The sequence below is a fragment of the Gambusia affinis genome, linkage group LG11 (assembly GCF_019740435.1).
Source record: "Gambusia affinis linkage group LG11, SWU_Gaff_1.0, whole genome shotgun sequence".
In the NCBI taxonomy this organism is placed as follows: Eukaryota; Metazoa; Chordata; class Actinopteri; order Cyprinodontiformes; family Poeciliidae; genus Gambusia; species Gambusia affinis.
The window spans coordinates 12,757,051-12,779,810 of NC_057878.1; the positions used below are offsets into that span (position 1 = coordinate 12,757,051).

Here is a 22,760-nt window from a genome sequence, read left to right on the forward strand (position 1 = left end):
AAAAACTGACAGTCACTCAATCACTATGTCTCATTCTCCTAATTAGCTATATTCTATTATATGGAACAAAATAAATTGTTTCCTTTGATGTACTGACTGGTATTTTTATTTTATTTACATTCAAGGGTCATGATTAGGCAATTAAACCTCCTGGTTATTTAGGAAAAGATTACTGTTAGACTATCAGCTTTTTTAAACAGTGGGGACTGGATGGTTCAGTTGGTGGAGATTTTCTTTCCTCCGTGTTTTCTGTCTACTTACGGTTCAATAGAGGCCACAGGTACAAAAATAATCTAAAAAAAAAAAACTTTCCTCAATGTGCATCAATAAGTTAAAAAGTTTTAAACAGTTTTATGACTATTTTTAAAAGTAACAATAGAATCTTGAGATTGAACTCACTTTCTGCTTACAGTGTAAGCACTAGTCAAAAAACTTGCTTCAACTCTTGAAAAATAATTAAAGGGAGGGTTCACATTGTTTAAAGTCATCTGAAAGCTGTCACAGTGAATTTGTATGAATGGAGTCGTGAAAAATTAATAGCTAGCCTATTTGGCTTTATTATAAAATAAAACAAACAAACAAACTGAAAAGTTATGTGGCACAATTTAGGTTAATATTTCAGATCACATTTGTTATTGTTGTTTTCTCAACTACACATAAGTAAGACTTTGCTTGTATTATGTTGGTCAAATTAATAATAACCAGGTCAGGAAGTGTGGAGGAAACTTTTGAAATTGAGGACAAATGGTACATTTTTCCAGATCAGAAAAGTTGATCTACTACATACTATTAACTTAACAACACAGAGATTATTAAGACAACAATGACAGAGGCAACCACTGTCTCTTATAAGAGTAATCATAGTGAGTTGTATTACACAAATACTGTATTAAGATTCTTCAGCTTGAAATGTTACCAACTGTTGAAACTTGCCAAAAAGAGATGTCGACTTAACTTTCACATCTCTATCTTTACTTTTCTCAGAAGTCACTTTATGAGCATCTGATAAGAACTTCACAGAATTTTGCCTCCAAAAATCTGAACTATAATCTTAAAAGCTATAGTGGCTTTTTTTCCCATCCAAATTTTCCTTTTATTGTCCAAGTTCCACCATGAAAACCTTTTTTTTTTTTTTTTATAATACACGATACATCAGAAATTAAAAAGGGCCAGTTAAATCATGCTCTTTCATTTAATATGTTCATTGAAATACTAATGCTTCTACACACGACACATTCTATTGAAACAGAATACGTGGCACAGATTGGGTTATATAGTTTTTCTTACATTGTAGCAACAACAAAATATTAGAAGAGATAAAAAGCTTCTATTTCTAACATATTTTCACAGAAGAACTGTACAACATAAAGTTCATATAATATTTCCAAGTGGTCAACATTGCTCTGCATGTTTTTGAACATCCAACCTACGTCATCAGTTGTAACAAGCACATTTTATAAGTTGAAGTTTTGGGGGGTTTTTTCAGTTCAACTCCACATCTAAACCCTTAAACTTTCCATTTGCCTGCTACTATGATGACAGTAATAAATGAGGCAGATTGACAAAACGAAAGCAGCATTGATTTTCATAAGCAGGCACTTACGCCACAAGGCAATTAAAATACCATCATTAACACATTCAATTTTACTCTGACAGCAGAATACAAAACACAGTTTTTAAGAAGGTTGACCTCCTTCTGTAGCTACATAATAATATGTAACTAATACAGCCTTCCTCTGTCATATATATTATAGTTTGCTACTCTTTTTCTTGAGTTTAAACCACAGCTATAAACCCACATGCACCACTGTAAAGATTTAAGCCAAGAATTTGCCTTCAGCCACTCTGACAAGAAATAACTACGTAGTGCATTTTTGTGCTATTTTTAGAGCTCTATAAAGGTATCCACGCTGCATGATTGCGTTTCATTTCATATGTTCTATGATTGCACCTATGAGCATAGACATGGTCTAAAAACAAAGGACATGGGTATTGTGTTGCTGTAGAAACCATCTTCAGCAGGTTCCCATGGTACTGACTATGGTGTAACTGAACCTGGACATGGACGCCCCAGCTGCCAAACCGTCCTCCTCGTTGTCACGTGGCCTACAGCGGCGGCAATGTTGACAGCAAGGCGCAAAGCAGCAGGAGAAAGTGCCGAGCAGAGCCTTGCGGAAGCGCATGTTCATGAAGCAGTAGATAATTGGGTTGACGCAAGCAGAGGTGTAGCTCAGCAAATGGATGAATGCAATGGGCGTCCCAGAGAGGGCACGTTCGGCGGTGACGTTATCAAAAGCCCGCCAGGTGTTAACACAGTATAGAGGCATCCAGCAGAGAAAGAACAAAACAACGATGACCACTAGCATACGTATGACTCGCTTCTTGGCCTCCAGATTGGCTCCCGATGTGTTGCTGCGGGGTCTGTGTATCTTCATGGATTGGGTTGATGCAGACATGGGGTTCATCTCCATTGAGCTTGGGCGCACACAAACATAGCAACCATCTTCATCGTCAGGATTATTAGACCCACAGGAAGTAAGTCCATTCTTCACATCTGCAGAGGGACAGCAGCGTAAAAGGTTTAGGTATTTGTATGATTGTTAAATGTAGTAAACTGCTGTGTTTTGAATGAGATAGACTAACAAGCAGAAGAAATTTTACTTTTTTTAAACATAATGGTTTTGCTCTACAAGGAAGAGCACTTTACCACACTCCTCAACACTCCTCTTGAGCACCGTGCTAAGACCTAGGGGGGTTATAAAAGGTATAAATACTGAGAAATATAAAAAATAATATAACCTACATAGTCTTTACAGGAAATGTTTTAACTCTACTACAGGATAGAAAGGAAAAATGGTAATTAATATGCATCAATTTATGTCAAATTTAGTTTTCTAAAAGTTTATTGTTAAGCTTGACCAAAGTACTTTACTACCTTAAATCTCTGAAGGAAATGTTTAATTCAGACTACAAATTTAATGTTTATTATATTCCTCAGAAAGTATTTGTGCACTTGAGAATATTAATCAGTAACACAAATAATCGTATGACAAATATAGAGATAAAAAGGCTCAATATCAACATCTAATATTATTTTGTGTGTAAAAAGGCAGATAAAGACTATGGTTAAGTTAGAATAAAGCATTTGAGACATTATATATTTTGAGTTCACAAGATTATATATATAAGATTATATAATTTTTTGGTTTGACCCTAAGGACCAAACTGTCCTTAATAGTGTAGCAAGAAAATATAATTTACTTAAAAATAAATGTTTTCAAAATTAAGCAATGCCTGTTTTTGTTTCATTGTAAAACAAATGTTTTCTTCCACTGGTTTAAGAATGCCTGGAATTGGTAATTATTATAATTGTCCCTTTACCCTCTAGCTGGCTGATTGATCCCTGTGGTGACACATGCACCTGTTTGTATGGTTTATTATGAATGAGTCATGGTTCTTTAAAAACCAGCTCCTCAACCTAATGGAACAAAAAGAAACCTGCATTTGCTGCTGAAATGCAGTAATCACTCATAAGAGGATTTTGAAATTTATCAGTAATATGTAGTTATATTTTTTCTTCAACAAAGAGAAAAGTCCAGCAATAACATTTGGAGAGTCACAAGTTTAAAATTTACTAACAAAATATGGTTCGACTGGAACGTAGATTAATGTTTTTCCAATTACTACATTGTACTGTTCCCGTTTCCTTCTTATTTGTATGTAATATGTTTTGTAGAAGAAAAGAGAATACAAATAGATTTCAATGTCCAAGCCCACAGTTTTACAGAAAATTGAACTCTATAACCCAGCACTAACCAGAACTCCCCCCTCTGGCTATTATTACCAGAACTACTTGTTTGTCTGCAAAAAATTTGAACTATATTTAACACAGTGATGAACTGTTTTTGACATTGTTAGAAATGATTCATAATTACTAATATAAGCAATGGAAACGAATGAAACATTGCATTACGTCTCCCAACAGGGGTCAGTGGGTAATAGTGCAGGTGAAAGACACAAAATTATTCTATTGCCAAAATATATTTTTTTGGTCCTAAATTTTATGACATTTCATATATATATATAGAAACTAAACTCTACTAAAACAACAACTTACATATTTTACTGGCAAAGAACCATTTTACAATCAGACACACCTGTTTGAAGACTGTATTAGGTTCACACAACACATCCATTCAAATATAATATTGACTCGATTGTAGCACAACACTCAGTTGGAACGCAGACTGAGCGTGTCCTGTCAGCCTGGACGTGTCCTGTCAGAATGTCAATTCTTGAAACCACACAGGAAAAACCTCAGAATAACACACCTGAGGTCAGTGCAACCCCGCTGAACTGTGCACAGGGTAAAAAGCTTTCAGTGTCAAATCTATAATTTGAAACTTTTGTGAATGAAAATAATTCAATAACTGATTGCCACAAGTTTTATCCTCAGGAGGAGAATGTTTGCAACAGTCGTTCTAATTATCTTAACTAAGAAAATAGGGTTTGTGCTTTCAAAAGTAAATGCAAGCTTCATGGTATGTGCAAATTTGATCTACAAATAACACAAAAACAGGATTGCGTCAGCAAAATGAGGAGAGCATAAATAAATAACTGTCATCACGAATATCCTAAACATATTCTGATTATCAGAAAACCCAAAATTCTGGCAGGATTATTTAAAAATGTAATGACTTACAACCTCCAATGTGATTTACCAAACCTGTGACCAGGTTGCAGGTGCAACTTGTATGTTCAGCACATTTGAAAAACAGGCACAAATTCTCACCTAGAATTGTCTGCAGTCACTGTACCGAAAAGGAGGCATCAATGAAATCAATGTGATAAATAGTAAATGGTGTTACCAGTAGATTCTTTGTTGAGGGCGGTCTCAGATCGGATGCCTCGATAAAGCTTCCTGGAGATCAGTCCATAGGCAACGATCATCACCACTCCTGGAATCGCGAACAGCACAAGTAGAAGAAGAACATACCTACAAGGGACACATTTGGAAAAGTTGACAAACAACTAAGAGTGAATAAAAACAGATATATGTGCTCATTTTCATCAGAAATAAATTAAAACTCTTCAGCCTGTAACAAAAGACAGTTGCTCCTTAGACTAATATATATATTAGAGTGAGTATCTGGTATTTCTAAGTGATTTACAAAGTGGATAATTTAGTTGTAAACAGAGAGAATAATATCAATCTTTTTCATTTTTACTCATTTATTCCTAGTCTAATAAAGCCAAAAGCAGACGTCCCCCACATATATTTTTTCTGACGATGTTCTCAAGATTCCGAGTTTTCTCAAGGTTAACTTGTTATCTTCAGGAATCGGCAACAAAAAAAGATGTCAGACTTTCACAGCTGAAACAAAGACTATACTTTTTTTTTGTAAGCCCATGAATCTCTGCCAATACTGATTCAGTAAAAGTTTAAAATTAATTTGAATAATTAAGACTTTCAGAAACTTATCTGCTGTTGTTCTGTCTCCCACGGGCTACAATAGGAAGAAAAGTTCTGGATAATACAGAGTTAGTTGGTTTTAGTGAAGTGATCCAAGGCATGCATAATTTCTAATTACATCTCATTACTCCAGCAGTATTATAAACCAAGCAGAACGCCAAAACCTCCATCTGCATGCACCTGCATGCAAGTGTGCTGTAATTACTCTCTCATTTTGACGTTGTTTACTTATGTCCTCCATTCTTATTGATTTGTCTCTGAACAATTTAAAATGCGTTCAACAAAACATGTGGCACTGTAAATAGAGTTAGAAGCAATTATTACGGTCCCTTTTGCTTCATCTCAAAACAAATTACTGTACTGGAGATGGTCAGTTGGAATAGATCATAAAGACATTTAGAAAAAAGTATTTCCAGTTTAAATTACTAGAAAAATAACCATGGGTGAACTTATGAATAGGAACATAGTCAGGTACATTTTAATATTTTACTGCTCATGTGGTTTATTTCTTTCTGAAATAATTTGTATTGTTTTACCATAATTAAATTAAAAGCCAATAAATTTATTTTGTTTGACTATTTTTTTTTTTTTTTTTTTTTTTTACAAACCTTGGATTTTAATTGATTATTCACATTCATGAATAATCAACCCAGAGCTAATTGAAGTCTGGACTGAAGTTATTTTATTACTAACATGTTTTCGTACATGTGTTGTTAACAGAATCATGTCATGTAAATATAAAAGTTGCTAAACAAGTTGAATCTTGTTTAGCAAAGTGGCCGATTTTCCCAGTTGGCTATCATCTCTGCAAGAGCCTACCAAATGAAAACAATTTGGAGCGAAACACTCACCAGGTCTGCTCTGCCGTTGCGACAGGCCACTTGTGGCGACATTGGTGTGCTGTGGTGTTGTCAGGACGCTTAAATGGCCTGAGGTGACTGATGATCGGGTAGGGGATCATGATGACGAAGGCCAGCACCCATGTAACAGCAATCACACGGTAGGCATGGGACTGGGTCTGCCACGCCCGAGACTTCAGAGGCTTGCAGATGGCACTGTAGCGCTCAAGGGCTATGGCAACTAGGTTAAATGTGGAGATGCTCACTGATGTGCCTGCAGGAGAACAAAGCAGGTCATCTAAAGGGCTGAGAAAATATTCATCTTACCACATAAACAGATATCTTCTCATTTTAATAGAATAAAATTACTGCAACGCAGAATAGGGAAGAAAATGTGATTAATGTTAAAATAATATCTGAAACTGCAACCAGGCTTGATGCTGTGCAGCCAACATGTGGAGAAGAACACAGTGTTGAGGTAAATAAATTGGGCAGATATCTGAACGTCACGGTGAAGGAAATCATGTGACTCTTTGCCAGCGATATGATCGTTCATCTACCCAAAAGGACAAGACAGGAAATTACTCTTTTCCTCCCTTATACATGTCCTCCGTGACAATATAAGCTTTATACATAGAGGATGGGAAGATAGTGGGTAGAAAGGAGACTCAGAGGTGGTTCTTGTTGTTTAAATCTCCAAATGATGGTTTACAACACCAGCAAACCTTCATTTTGTTTTGCCTTTCTTTTCCCTTCTCCTTATTTTGTTGTGTTTTGCAAAAGTATTTATGACAAACCGACTCTTAATGTCTTTTAATGGGGATTGCTGGCAGACTACCACAAATTATCACACAGTTTAATACTTTCTAATTAGAAAAATCTGAAAAATTAGCTGTGCATTTGTATTTGGCCTTGTTTACTTTGACACTCATAAAATGAAACTGTTAGCTTTCAGACGTTATGAGACCAGGCCGTCTTTGGAAACTGAATGACCGTGCAAGAAGGACACTAGAGAGATAAATCACCTATAACTACACTGAAGGAGTTACAAGCTGCAGCAGCTGAGACGGGCGAGACTCTCCATACAATAAGTCTTGTTCTGGTTCTTCACCAGTCAAAGTTTTATTTGAGAACGAAACAAAGAAATCATTGTTGAAGAATATTTCTATCAAATTCTTTGGACTGATGAGATCAAAATGGAACATTTTGGCGATTTGAAAAGACGTCATGTTTGGAAGGTACCAAACACTGCACATCACCAAAACACACCAACCCAACTGTGAAGTGTGGTGGTGGCAGTATCATGTTGTGGGGTTCTGAAAAGGCTGGCAAAGAGCAAAATGAATGCAGCACATATAGGAATATCCTGCAGGATAATTTGTTACAGCTTTTTACTTTGCCATTTTTTTTGTCAAGGAGGTCCAATTTTGTTGATCATGGTTGATTTGTAAGATTAATAAAAAGGGTAAAACAGACGGGATGTTTCAATTGTTTTACTTTTTATGGGCACTATGTTTCTCTTCATAAAAATATTCTCTGTAATTAGAGTAGAACAGCGTCAATAGTACTCACACTATGTGTAGGTAACTTAGTTACCAGCAGTCTCTCCTTCCGATGCATAGACAGTGAGATCAATCATCGCTCATTTGCAACTCCGGCACATTACTCAAATGTCAAATAAATTCTTCATGCAAAGCGACAATCCTAATAGCCTTTTAAATTTTGGGCTTTCCAATAAAATAAAATAAAAAAAGAATCTGACCAGCGCAAATGTTTCCCCATCCAGTCTGTACGGGAATATAATTAGAGACTTCTTGATGACAATAATAATACTTTAGCAGTAAAAAAAAAAAGAAAAAATCATTACACACCTTGACTTCTGGAAAATTACCACTTAGGATCTCCAAATGAAAACTACAGAAAGTATATATCAATGAACCTCCCACAATTGGAAAAGGTGATGAAAATAGTCAGTGGATGTGCAGCCACTCAATAGTGATCGACCTCTTTTGTAAGTTGATTGACGTCAGGTCAGGAAACGTGTTACCTTCCTGATTACAGGAGCTGCATCTGTCTGGAGTTTTATTGTAGCAAGACAATGATGGGCTACAATGTCTGAAGATGGTTTTGTTCTCTATTCATTTTCTGCTAGAAGGAAGTCAGTCGCTGCTAATGGCATTATTATATCAGAATCCTTATAGTTTTGAAAGAGTAATTTTCTTGTATAATGAAGGACTGTTACTAAATTAGACAGGGGAAGTTTTCTTTTCCTTATTCCAAAGTGGTTTCAATGAACTCTAAAGCAAATTTTCAAAGTAAAAAAGTACACATTTTGTTTCATGCAAAAATAGAGAAAAGATGTCGTTCTCATATTCCAAGACCTTGAAACAGCTCTACATGTAAACTACCAAATGAAAAAACATGACATTTACGATTGGACTTCACTTGTGTGAAGACAAGTAAAGTCGTCGAGAACAGTTCACCTTGTACCAAGAAATCTTCAAGAAATAAAAAAGTTCAGCTGCCATTACTTGGGATCACATAGGCATTGAGTGTCTAAAGCTGATGTACATTACATGTTATTAAGCTTAATCGAGTTTGAAACAAAATGTATTCAAGGGATAAAAAGATAGCTATAAAAGAAGCAAATTCACATTTTGAACAACAGTAGTTATATCGTTTAGATTTAGATATTTCACATGCTTAATAAACCTAATGTTAACTTTTTATATTGTATTTTGACACCAAAAAGAACCAGTGATCAATTAAATTTCATTGAATACCCACTTAGGACTGGCTCACCAAAAATGTTCTTGCCATTATAATGTTTAAACTAAGTAAGAGTAGAAGTACTTGCTATTAGTCTCATTGTACTAAGAGCAATTTATTTGTAGATACAAGGAGTACATTGATTACTAAGAGTGAATTTGTTACTTATCTTCCAGTGTCCTCCCTTTATTGCTGGAAAAGAAGAATGACACTGAAAATATTGCAGCAATTTGGAGTTTGAACATTTTTCTTTGAGCATTATTCCAAACATGGTGACTCATGCATAATCCTGATAGAAATAGCATATGGTCGAGTCACTTTTAACCTCTGTTAGGAGATAAATGACCTTCCATCTGCAAGTGCTCATCCCAAGGTATTCTGCCACAGTCAGGCAGTGCTTAAAATTCAGTGAGATCTGATTTAAATGACTTTTCAAAGTACATTCAAGTAAAAATGATTCAGATATGAATGAAAGGTTACAAGGTGAAGATTTTGCTCATAACAAGCAAAGGACATATAGCTTTGCTATTGAAAAAAAAATAATAATCCAGGCCTTACCACATCTATACATCAGTACAGGAACGCAACTGCATAGTGAATGGTAAAACATTTTTCAAAGTTTGTTTTACAAAGAAAAATCTGAGCACCCATTACTCGGATCTCCATTTATAAAATGCAACCAATAATCTTCAAAGGTGATCTTATTAGTAAAAAATATTCACCTGTGTGTTATTTTGGAGAAAGAATGAGGGTGTCTTAAGAGAATAATTTAACATAATTTAGACTCCTGCCTGTACTCTCCTTGATGCTAATGGTCCAGTTGAACTTCTCCTTCACCCTCAAGCTCCTTGTTACTCACCCATAAGGTAGGTCACTATCTTGCACATCAGAGCTCCAAAGACAAAGTCCTTGAGAATGCTGGGGATCAAGTTGAAAGGCATGCAGAATATGGCCATCATCAGGTCGCTCATGGCGAGTGACAACAGGAAGGTGTTGGTGATAGTGCGCATGTTCTTATTGAATGTGAGCACCACGATGATCAGCAGGTTGCCAGAAACACTTGAGAAGAAGATGAGTGAGTAGAGCAGGATCCGGAGTGTGTGGTCCTCCTCTGCACAAGAAGAACACTGGATATTAAAGAGTGCAGGTTTGAATGAAATGGAGTTTTATGTTATGTTATGTTATGTTATGTTTTATGTTTTACATGTTGAAATTAATTTGTTTTATCGAACAACCTGGTGTGAAGAGTTGTGTGTGCAGCTTCACAGCTTATTGTTTCTGTTTCCTTGAGGGGATGTTAATGAACAGACCATATTCATTATCCTGCTAAGTCTTTGTAAAGGAGAGCTTTGATCGGAGTGGTGGCTGTGATATTACTCCTAATCAGAAATGATATTCACCTAAATATGTTTATAAACTAGCATGTTATTGCCATAGCAGCAGTGAATGTATCATTTAAATGTTTCATTAAAACAAAACTCACTGACACTTTTGAAAAATTCTGGATAATAAAATCTAGCGGGGACTATAACAGAAGAGATCGTATTTCCCCAGTCATAGTTTCCTTTTATTGGTTTCTCAATAATTAAATATAAAATCCTTCTTGTAACATTAAGCCCTGTGTTCAATCACATCTTGAAGATGTCGTTGTTTCACTTTTACCCAAGTAAGCACTTTGCTCCCAGGCTTGGGGTTTATTTGTGGTTTCCCAACTTTTTAAAAAGCAGAATGAAGTATCGACCTTTCAACATTCAGGCTCCACTCTGGGTGAGCGGCTCCAAGTTTTGGACTTCGCTCCAGACACTCTGTCTCTCTTCAAGATTAGGCTCAACACTTCAGAAATAAAAAAGACAAATTACATGACTGGCTCCTATGACTATGATTTGTCTCTGTAGTTATTACACAATAGGGTCATTAAGTAATATATATATGGTCATATTGAATTAGAATATTAGTACCTTAATTCACTAAGAGAAACACATTCTGAAGCTTATCATCACAGACATTTGTTTTCAAGTTTGTATTTCTGTTAATGCTGATAATTTTCCACTTACGACTAATAAAAACAACATTTAGGATCATAATATTACATCAGCTCAATTAAAAAAATACAGAATTTGGACAAATAAAAAATATGTTTAATACCTCTGAAAAGGTACTTAGGTAGTTAAAAATCCATTTGCTTTTCTAAACTTTTATGCTTTTTTTTTTTTTTTACTTTCACCTAATGCGGTTTTGAAAAAAATATTTCATTTATTTGGTGTTTTCAAATATTGTCTCTAAAGTAGCTTCTTCCTTGAATACAAATAATGTAAAATATAAGAAATCAATCTAAAGCCTAATGCAGCATCATTCTATCATATCTAAGGTTTACATTATTTGCCTTTGCCTTCAGTTCGAAGCCTGCTTGGCCACAACACAGCTTTGTAAAGGTTACCCACCGTGTCTGTATCCAGGGGGATTAGAGGTCCCTGTGTGCACCACATCAGCAGGACACCACACACACAAGCTGCAATAGTCACAGATGCACAGGTAGCACAGCATGTGCAAACACACACAGAGCTACAATTTCAACATATGCACGATAAAACCAGGTTAATTACATTTGCTAAAATATGCTGCCTTCTCAAATTCCCAAACAAAATATTTTGCTTTTATTACATTCAATTTGTTACCATCTCTATGAAGGGTACTCATGCAACCAGAAACAACCTCATGCTCTCCCCAAGGGATCTTCAATGGTTATAGTCTGGTGAGGTTACTTTCATAAAAATATGCAGTATTTTTCAATACATGCCAAGTTTTCCCTAAACTTCTATTTGTAAAAAACAAAAAGCACAATTTCCACCCTCATCCACTTTTTAAACCATACGGTTTGGATATCGTAAAGCACTTTTCATCTGCATTTAATACAACACTGGGAGACTTTGTTCTGTAAAAGACATTGGTTGGGGATTAATCCATATTTTATTCGCTGGTTGCAATCTTTTCTCGCTGACAGGCAGCAGCTGGTCAGCGATGATAACACCTACTCCCCTGTGATGGCAGCTACTAGTGGCGATGCAGAAAGACATGTTAGCTCTCCACCACTGCCTGGCATTTACACTAATGACTCTGTTACCACAGTGCCAATCTATGACTTCATCAAATATTATGACAGAAAAGGTCTGATTGAACTCATGATAGAAATGGAGGGGCAGGGTTTTGTTTTTGAAAAAAGCATCTCATCTCGTCTTGTCTTACTTTTGCAAAGTAAAGCAAGTTTCTTTTTTCTTCTCCATTTTTGTAATTTTTTAGCTAAATTGAAATAAGTATACATTTCCTCTGCAATATGGACATATTCAAGGTCTATGGTCATAAAGTAATATCAGTTACATGTTTATTATTACTCAGCAGTTTAACCATGGTGTGTTTTGTGTGTCTGCAATGTAGGTAGATCACAGAACACCTAGGTGGAGAAAAGTTTGTGTCTTGCTCTGCTGTGCTATCTGCACTCTGCCATCTTCATAACACAGGTGTCAGAGGTTGAAGCAGCTAACACAGCGCGCTTAAAGACTGAATTTACAAAGGATCTCAACAAACAGAAAGAGAACTTTGGACTGGTTAAAGGTAGCAACTGCTTTAGATTCAAGGTTTATGAACCTCAGATACCGGCGCTGGGAAGAAATACTAGAGGTGTGGAAAAAACTCAGTGAGATGACAGACACAGAACCAACACCTCCATATATGAAATGGTGCGAGAGCCGCCAAAGAAAAAGATGGTTCATCTAGTCATGGGATCAGAGTCAGAGTCTGATGTTGAAGGATTATCCACAGACAATACAAAAAGCCTGAAAAAAAAAAGCTAGAAATATCAACAAGTTAGTCTATCTAAGTGACTGGTTGAAGGTACTGTAGGTTAAATGTGCCAGCAGATGTGTCACAAAAGTACTTTGTTATGTTCATTTAAAGTGGAGGAATATAGTTTGTTTTCTATGGCTGTATTTTAATATATTGGTTAGTTGAATTTAGACAGACATAAGAACGGGTCTGCTCACTATGCTGTTCACATTTTTGATCACATAAATGACACCTAATGAGACATTTGAGTTAACATAGTAAATATTTCTAAAGTAATATTTGAAACAAGATGACTTTTAAACCTTTCTGAAACAAGGCTTCAAAATTGAGAAACTTCAAATGAAAAGTTAAACATAGTGATAAATCATAATTCATTTCTGATCCTAGAGTGTGGATAATATTATAAAATTGAGTATATTGAGATACATGGAGACACTTGTAAAGTGTGTGTAAATACACACTATAAATAAATGACTTCATTAGTGCCAATTCTAAAGGAGTAACATTGTGGGCATTTCTTTCTTTTTAATTTAAATAAGCTAAATTCCTCAAAGCTTTTCCTGTGAGGTTTAGTGTAATTGGCCATCATTAATCAATGCTTTCAATTAGATTAAAGTACTAAGCAGTTAATAGTAGTATGTTACTGATATTTTGACCCTAAGCCTTAAAAATACAACATACAGTAGGAACTGTGCAACAGCATAGCTAAGCTTCTACTGAACCGTATTCCATATTTTGGTTCACAGTAATCACCTGAAATATACATACATGCCTTGTGCACAGCTGGCTGGGAAGCATAATCCGAACTCCACTTATTATCTGCCTGCTTATCATAAAGAGTAAAATCGTAGCAATGTTCAGTTATGAAAAAGAAAGATTTTAAACAGATGAATGGATCACAACATTTAACTCAAGTATGTAGTTTCAGTGAATTAATCACAAAAATCCAACCCTGAACTGTTTTTGTATCACTTGCAGGCTTAGCAAAGGATTTAGCCACAGACCGGTCAGAAAAAAGTCAGCAAGTCAGTCTTTTGCTGTCTCTTTCATCTCTCTATCTCTCTCTCTCCACATGGACACACATCTACCGACATGTGGCTTTGCCATCTGTCACACAACCTCCCCTGCAAATATAAAAGCTCTAATATGGTGGCTGTGCTGCTGAGAGAACATCAGGGTTACTCCATGGAAGCAGCAACAGTAGCAACTTAAGATGTTTAATTTGGTTTTTGTGTGTCTGAGCTGGAATGTGCGCCTACATCTGTGCGTGTATAATGAAAATATACAGACACATGATTGGCAAAAGAAAGAGAGCGCAGCAGTCTGTTTCTGTAGTGTCACTCTTCCTCTGGTCTAATAAAATATGCTATACTGGCTTCTGATTAATCATAGCCAATTAGCTGTTCCTGTGTGCTCCATGATAACTCCCTCAGCACATGTATCCATTCCTTCAGGCCAGAATTCCTCAAAGCTTTTCCTGTGAGCATCGGTGTACAGTGGAGCCATTATTGTTTACTTTTCTTGCTAATTATCTCACATATAATTCAGTTCAGTTCAGTTTATTTACATAGCACCAATTGACAAAGAAGCAATCTCAGTGGACCATTGAGAAAAAGTAAACAGATCAAGTTTAGTTTTGCACATCTGTATCGCTGAATTATTTAGCTTTTTAAAGGCAGCAATGGAATGGATCCCAACCCCAGCAAACATCATAAAAAATAAACAAGTTACTTTTAATGAAACCAGAAAGATAATCGTAGTAAAAGCATTAAGATTTTGATCTTAATGAAATGGACCATGTAAAGATATTTTCCATACTGTATGATCAGATTGTTGGATAGTGTATGAACTGTATGTAATGCAGGCATCTAGTCAATTAAGTAAACAACTGTGGAAGTACTTTTGAGTGCAAATACTGCTGAAAACTTCTGGTGTTCTGGTTCAGTAGACCTCACTGACAAATGTAACAGTGCAGGGAATTAAGACAGAGCTTGCCCAATGTTAAGCCACAAATCCTAACAAGGAAACAGAATGCGGCTTGCACAATCTAACCCCACTGGGAATAAGTTTGAACTAAGAAGGATGAGACAGAGAAAAACTCCCGTCGGACTCAAAAACACCCAATAACTGATAAACTTAAAGTGATGCAAAGGGCACACAAGAAGTCCACTTCATGGCTGAGGAGGAGCATGGCAGGTGTCACGGACGGACAGCGGGGAAGCGGGAATGTGGTCCCGTCAGACCATCAGTTCTCAGAATCCCCACCCACCCACACAAAATGCTTGTAAAAGTGCAGATGGGGTCAGTGCCACCCTGTCGGACTGCCCACAGGGTGGGAACCTCATCGGGTCCAAATGGCTCCGTCTCTTAAGACCGCGGGAATGTGAACTTTATACAGTAACCAATTTTTATATGAACTTCTTCTCAGTCCAACGCCCCTAAGAAGGGTAAGGTACTGAAGGCGGAGTGTCAGACTGAGCAGGAGATTCTTAAAGAGACACTGGGTTAATTTCAAGGCATCAATTTACAAAGTCAAATTTCTCTTAAGTCGTGTTTCACATACATCATTTTTATAACAACTGAAGGCAGTATAGTTATTTGATTGTGCTATAAAATGGCACACATTGCCTGGAAAATAATACCGCTCCTTTAAGAAATATTTGCTTTACTCTCAACACAAACAATTACCACATTTTATTGAAAGTCATGAATGACAGGCATAAGCAGCAAAAAAATGTTATTATACTTTGAAAAATATTATTGTTTGTTGTTAAATGTACCAAGACTTAGCCTTCATTCAGTTTCTTTCAGTTTTGTGTGTTTCTGTGGAACATTGTTTTTATTCTCATAATTCTTTTTGAGATGTGCAAAAATACAATTTTCAAAAACAAAATTCTTACAAACTTGAACTCCTTCTGAAAAGCACAGTGGAGTGTGTAACGCAAACAATACTGCAAACAAAGAGATGATTTGTAGCAGAAAAAATACTGAGGGACAATAAAAATTCTGGAAACAGCCAAGAGTTCTGGCATGTTTGAAAAAGCACAGAGACACAATATTATGAAGTGTTAATAAATGACTAGTTTATAAATTCATGGCATCAGATTTGAGTTGTTTATCACTACCTGTGGCAGACAACATGGCAGTCACATCCCGTATCTGGAGAGCCAATGGGGAAGGCACTTATAGGCTGCCAGATTTGTTAATATTACAAAAAGACAAAATATGTGAAAAATATTGAAACTGAATGTTCTACTAAAACATTGGAAATGGTTCTCAATTATATAATTGAACCATTAAAAAAAAACATATTGCAATTACATATGCTGAGGAGACTAAATATAACTTTGTAAATATTAAAAGTAATACTAATACGACACATAACTTTATCTGATAACAGAAGTGCATCAGACAAATTGAAGTGCTAGTAATAAAAAAACTGATTTATGCTCTTATTTCAGTTAATCCAGTTAAATTATATGAAGAGAAATCACTTTTACTTTTTTACTTTTTAAATGATCCTACTGGAAAATAAAATGTAATGATAATATTGTTGGAATTGTCACTCTTCAGATTTTTGTCAAAGTGTTCCCTCGCACTATGATGACTTTGATATCAGCAGGTTCCTTCACACTCGACTATATTTATAATCTCACGTTCTTTTTTTAGTCTCTTTCACTATGCAGTGTTTCTTTTAACAGTGAGAAGCACAATTAAATTAGAGACACAATACAGACTCGGTTGAATGGTTTAGCCATTTTTAATATTTTTCGTACCTTCTAGGCTAATCTTTTTTGATCTGAAAAATTGTGTTAATAATTGACAGTAAAACAAATTTGCATTATGAATAGTTCACAGTTAATTTGCTGTAGTTATGTTTTATTGGGTTTCATTACCTGCACCTCTTGACTCAGATGGGTATTGATTAAATCTTAAGCAATGCATCTGGTTTTTATGTGGATGCAAATGTTAAAAAAATATATATATCCATTCCTGCTGTGTAGGTGACAATTTTATGTTTTTTGTTTGTTTTTTTTGTTGTTGAATATGCAGAAGGATGCAAAGTGTAAAATGTATATTCTTCAACAGAGTATTCTATGCAATGACATATTTTTGTGTCTCTGAGGTGCTCATGCCCAGTATTTTTCAAACTGTGTAAAAACCTGCCCTGATTAGTGATTCCTTTACATAAATTATATTGTAAAAGTTTGGAATCAAAATCAAAGCTAAAAAACAGTCGCCACTGAAAATATACATTTTGCTATAAATTCTACGGCCCAAAACGTAATCTATATTCTTTTGTTACCACTTATTCAAAAATGGTCTGGTAACATCAAGGTACAGATGCATGATTAAGAAAATCCATGCATGCCATTGAAAGCATAGAGTAAACATGAGATAAATCCATCAACATTACTTGTTTTTAAGAAAGACGTGGACGAAAACAGTGACAGTATTGCAAACGTTTGTCCTGTTTAGCTTCTGCTTCCCAACTTTTCCCCTTCTTTGCATGTTATTGCTGCAATACTGTAGGAAAAATGTTAACGAAATTAAGTCTTTGATTTATTGTTGAAAAAATTTGGGTAACATTTTCAGTACACAGTAAAAAAAATAGATCACAATCAGTATACTGTATTTAAGCCATCTGTTGTTATTTGGGTTAGAGGTTACCCTACAAAAACCAAAACTCAAACCCAAACTAGTAAAAACATATCCTTCTGACTTACTCTACAGATAATTATGTGTATTTCTTTTCAAAGTACACCAATAAATAACTGGAATAATTTGATCATTATATAAGATCAACAAAAAAATGACTATTTTAAAGAGACAAACTTTATCTGACTTTTAAACTTTTTTCCTGCCCTGTTCACTGCAGTATCGATGTAGTTAAAGACAAAGTTGGAACACTGTTAACTCCAAGTCACGTATCTTTATGCAAAATAAATGACATTCAGGGATGTGAAAATGTGGCAGCGGTATTAATGATTCAGTTGAAAAGCCAACCACCATAAAAAAGGTTTTCATAATATGTGCAGTTAAACTTTGAATGAATAAATAATGAGACTCATACTCCAGTCATAAGCATATGAAGTTTAGTCTATTTCTCTTTTTCATCTCCTTCGAAAGACTTCAAGAAAACCTGGCAGTGCTGCTGTAGGTGTTGGTAAATGTCACAGTCGGGAGCTAATCCAGAATGGTAAATGCCATCTACGCCTTGTCACTTGGCCATTAGGAGCCCAGAACAGTTGATTGATGCAAAGAACAAAACCACTTTCTATTGACTGACAGACTGTAGCACACAGTCCACAGGGACTGTGGTCACAGTGGTCAATGTAGAAAACAACACGTTGGTGGCTTTTGCTTCAGAGGAGGAATGTGGTTAACACATTAACCCTCAACAGGAAGAGTGACATGGAAAGGTGTGAGGAGTGGAGGAAGAGAATCACATGTGACAATATAAGAGGAGGAGTTTTCAGAGCAAAGAAAAAAAAGGAGTGTTTTAATGAACACAGTTTATGGGTGCCAGGCGGTCAAAGATACTGAATGAGCCTCAAATGTTTATCTGATCTGAGTCACATATTGATCAAGAGAGAATGTGGAGTACATAATAACCTACTGAGCATGATGCACAAAATATTTCTGTGTATTTAGAGCACTGATTTCGTTTGAACAGCCTGCAGGATCACAGCACAGAATTCTGTCAAGTAAAGGAGAAATCCTTCACATATATCTTACACATACTGACCAGGGAAATGCTACAAAATGTCACCACACCCTGGTTACATAGTACCAGCTACAAACAAACTGTGTAATGTTGTCGCATGAGAGAGGCATTTCTGTGTAAAAACTGAAAGTTGTCTGGTGTGCGCAGGTTCTGTGTGGGTGTTGTTGTTTGATATCTTTTCACATATAGTTTGTTTTTAAAACTGACTGCATCAGTTAGGTCTCTTTGCAGACACTTCCATGCCCAATCAGCAGCCCGACTGGCTTGGCTGTGACACAACTCAATCAGAGCATTGGAGAAGAAGTGATGGACAGAGACAGAAAATAAAATAGTGATCCATCTTTGAGAGTAGTGCCATGACTAATTATGATGACATTGACTAAATATTGGCAGACTACGGTATTTGTTTGAATCAGATTGTGAATTAAGTTTACTTGCAGAAGATGGATCAGTTTGGGGGAGCTCAGTGGGCTAAACACAGATTGCTTAATCTCTTTAATTGTGCTGATGGATGCAGGAGACACGCATTAATTGGTTCATTGCACTAAATTTGGATGAATTCATTAAGGCCTTGGCCAGATATTGGATTCAAAACATGTTGTCAGACAAAAGCCCAGAGATATTTGCAAATGTTTATAAAATCAAAGGCTCAAAATTGAATAAACTCATCCAAATTATTTTTTTTGTTGTTGTTAATTTTCACCAAATGTTACTTAGATGTAAGAGGAGAATGAAGCAAAACAATGGTTTTTGTGTCAAGATAATTAATGTCTGTACATTCCATCAGAGAACAACATATTGGTCGTATGTAATATGAAAATACTAGATCACAAAAGATTTATTTAACACTTCCTGCTGATTAATGTAATATAAGATTGCTTTGACAAGCTGCATTCTTAAAAAAATGTACAATGTATCATCGCTTACAGTCATATTTTGCATCAGCATGAACTTTAGTTGTGTTTTTAAATATGCCCTACACTCCTGACATACTTTAGAGATGCTGCAGAGCTGAGAAGAGTGAGCAGAAATATTTACGGCATTATTCCAGAGGACGTCTATCTGGACTCCAGTTAAAGCAACTGAAATATCAGCGTTGTGTTTGAGTACATAACAATACTTAAGCTTTTACTATCAATATCAAAGTCTTATGTACCTTTCTGAATATCCGTCACATTGTACTTTTTGCACTTCTTCAATCCTCCCGGGTCACTGCAAGCCCGTCTTTATCTTTCATGATGTGAAAGAGCATCTTCAACAGAAAATCACCCACTGAAAGGCACATGTAGTAAAAACTGCGAAAAATGTTCAATCCAACAGTATCTGTGTGTGCAAAGGGGTGTATACTCATTTAGACCGCAAGATAATACAGAGGTGATAGTGGAAGGCATCCCAGTGATTTGGTTAAAGACTATAAGTTTATTCTTCAAACATTACAAGCTACAAAATTAGAAATGTGAAAGCTTAATTAATGGTTTAATTGCAAGGTAACTTTAAAGTCTTGTTCTTTAATCCAAATGGTGCATTCTGTGGATTTATGCTCCATATTTTGATCCCTGACCTCTCCTCCAGGAAATGGACTTTATGAGTAAGAATCTCTGTCATTCATATGGACCCAATATATCATTGTGAATTTAAGTGCTTTTTCAAAGAAGAGAAACTTGATCCTTTCCATTTGAAAAAAAAACTCATACAGTAATAGAGACTATTTTGCACATATAGTATCAGGCTTGATTAAAATGTGGAATCAGTGTTGTCACTCTAATTTTAGGAAGTAAAAATAGGAAAAAGAAGAAATTTCACGAATGTTTAAGGAGTTGATTAAATCATTAATTAGCTCTTGTAAATATTTGCAGTATCGGATGTGCTTTCTCAATTTTAGAAATATTTTTTTAATCTATGGAAAACCAGAAACAGCAAGAGGAACCAAAAGGCACAACCCAGATTTCAATCTGATTCTCTCTGCAGCCAAGATTAGCAATGACAAACCCCTATTTAACAGAGACCTGATGTTAGAGAGATTTAACTACAAATGTAAAGTACTGTGTTACTTTTATAACAAGTATTTTGAAAAGTTTAGTTCTATTTTTTATTTCTGCCTGTAGAAAGCAGTTACTCTTTCAGCTCCCAGACTGTACTTCTTAAAAATAAAAGCTGATTTTACTGTCAAAATCAGCAGAGTGTGATGATTACTTTTCATTGAGCATGCATCCAAAACATCCATTCATCTATTATCTAAACACTGTTATTAGTGACCTGCAGTCACTGGCATAAGACTGCAGATATTATGCAGTCTTATACCTCATACCCTTGATGAACAGGTCACCAGTTTTTCTCAAGGTGCCCCATCCAAAACAAGTTAACACTAATACTAACACACTAATTATGGAAATTTTCTTGGGTGCCTGAGTAAAATTTCCCACTAAAATTTCAGTGCAAACCTGTTATCATTACACAACAAACTGCTCAAATATAGAACATAAGAGAAACACAAAACAGTATAAATTTATGCAGTTTTTCCAGATAAAATTTTATGGTGAAGCAAGTTATGCTTAAAACATTTACTATAACAATAAGAAATGTTACATGAACATGTCCATACACAGAAGTCATAAATTAGTTTAAATGTCTGCTTTTGATTAGGTTTCTATTTAACTAATAAAGGTTTTATCTTAGACATATGCAACTGAATTATTTCAAATACACTGAAAGGCAAATTCATGAGCATCATGTGCAAATGGTTTATTATATATTAAAATCTGGGTGTGGACTGGATTTACTTGCCCCCTACAGCTTCATGTTTAGCAACTCTCCTGTTTGTGACTCATTATGTTCTATCAGATCCCTTTTATACTGAACACCAATGATTATTCTTTACAAAAACGGAAAGTTGACATTTCATTTATCAGGGTTTTGTTATTCCAAAACCCTGAAAGATGACAATCTAAAACAGATTGGTGGATCATGAGGCACAGTCCAGATGTGACTGCTTTTGAAATATATTAATCCCCTCTGTGAGCATTAGTATAATTTTTACTGTATTCTGCTTGGTCCCTCTTCAACTAGAAAACAACAGACTTTACACGTATTCTGCAACCGCTGCCCATCAATTCCCCTCCTTAAAAATAAAGCTGGGGGATAAAGCAAATGCATCTCTTCTTTAACATAAACGGCAACCCAGTTTTTCAGTTGCACTTATATTGTGAACTTTTTGTGGAACAAACTGTTTGTAGTTGCATTGCAAGTGGTTATCTTGGTGCATCTTACCTTGCCTGACACGCTGTGGTATGAGCAGCGTGGAAGCGTTGCCACAAGAGATGTTTGATGCCTCCAAGTTCCCATTCACCGCTCCGCTCTGCATCAAGTCCTGAAGCACTCGAACACACTCTAAAAATGTCTCATTCCGCAAATCAAGATCCATGCCGCAAAATTATCCGCATTAATATAGCCTGGAATATGTTAAAGCTGCCAAATACAAATGTTCACATTCAGTACCTTCTGTCTGTATTCTGTGTGAGTCCGAAGTGGTAAACTAAGTGCCATGCTCCAGCGCATTTACCTAAGTTACGAGTAACTAATTACAAAAAAAGAAAAGAAAAAAATAACATGTTTCTCCTTTCATGCCAATGTGCAACTAAAGATTCATCTTGTTTGGTGGCATTTGTAAGATCTGTGCGCACTGATGGGAAGGAGCGCGGCGCTATGCTGCGCTTTTGCCAACCGACCTGCAGGGAGCGGGCAGCGCAAAGGAGAGCGGATGTCTAATGTGTGTGTGGTGTGTGTTGGGTATGTATGAGAAAGGGGGAGGTAGAGAGAATGAGATCAGAATTCATGATTCTGTTGATTTATGACGTTGATTTATGAATAGCCTCATAAAAAATAACAGTGTTTAAAGAATAAATGTGCTATTCGTGAGTGCAGATTTAAATAAAATTATTTAATTAAAGATGATCCTGAGACATTTAATTTTTGTATCCAATTACAATTATTGAATAGTTTACTTAATGGAAAATACTTAATGAAAATTATTCAATCAGTCTAATGAGGGACTTGTAAACTAACTAAAAAGATTTATGGATGTTTTTTGCATTTTAAGACAGGGTGCGTAAAT

General features: G+C 35.7%; 1 protein-coding gene across 2 annotated transcripts; it reads right to left on the reverse strand.

The window, feature by feature from the left end:
- Positions 1-527: 527 nt before the first annotated feature.
- On the reverse strand, positions 528-22,354 carry LOC122839417 (cholecystokinin receptor). Of its 2 annotated transcripts, none has more exons than XM_044130960.1 (5): positions 21,917-22,354; positions 9,941-10,192; positions 6,325-6,586; positions 4,869-4,996; positions 528-2,554 (listed from the first exon to the last, which is right to left on the reverse strand). In XM_044130960.1, exons 1-5 carry the CDS (start codon positions 22,068-22,070, stop codon positions 2,016-2,018), a joined length of 1,335 nt encoding a protein of 444 aa, XP_043986895.1. In that variant the 5' UTR covers positions 22,071-22,354; the 3' UTR covers positions 528-2,015. The 2 variants fall into 2 exon arrangements, with proteins under 2 accessions (XP_043986895.1, XP_043986896.1); XM_044130961.1 differs by lacking the exon at positions 21,917-22,354 and adding an exon at positions 10,317-10,412.
- Positions 22,355-22,760: the final 406 nt, after the last annotated feature.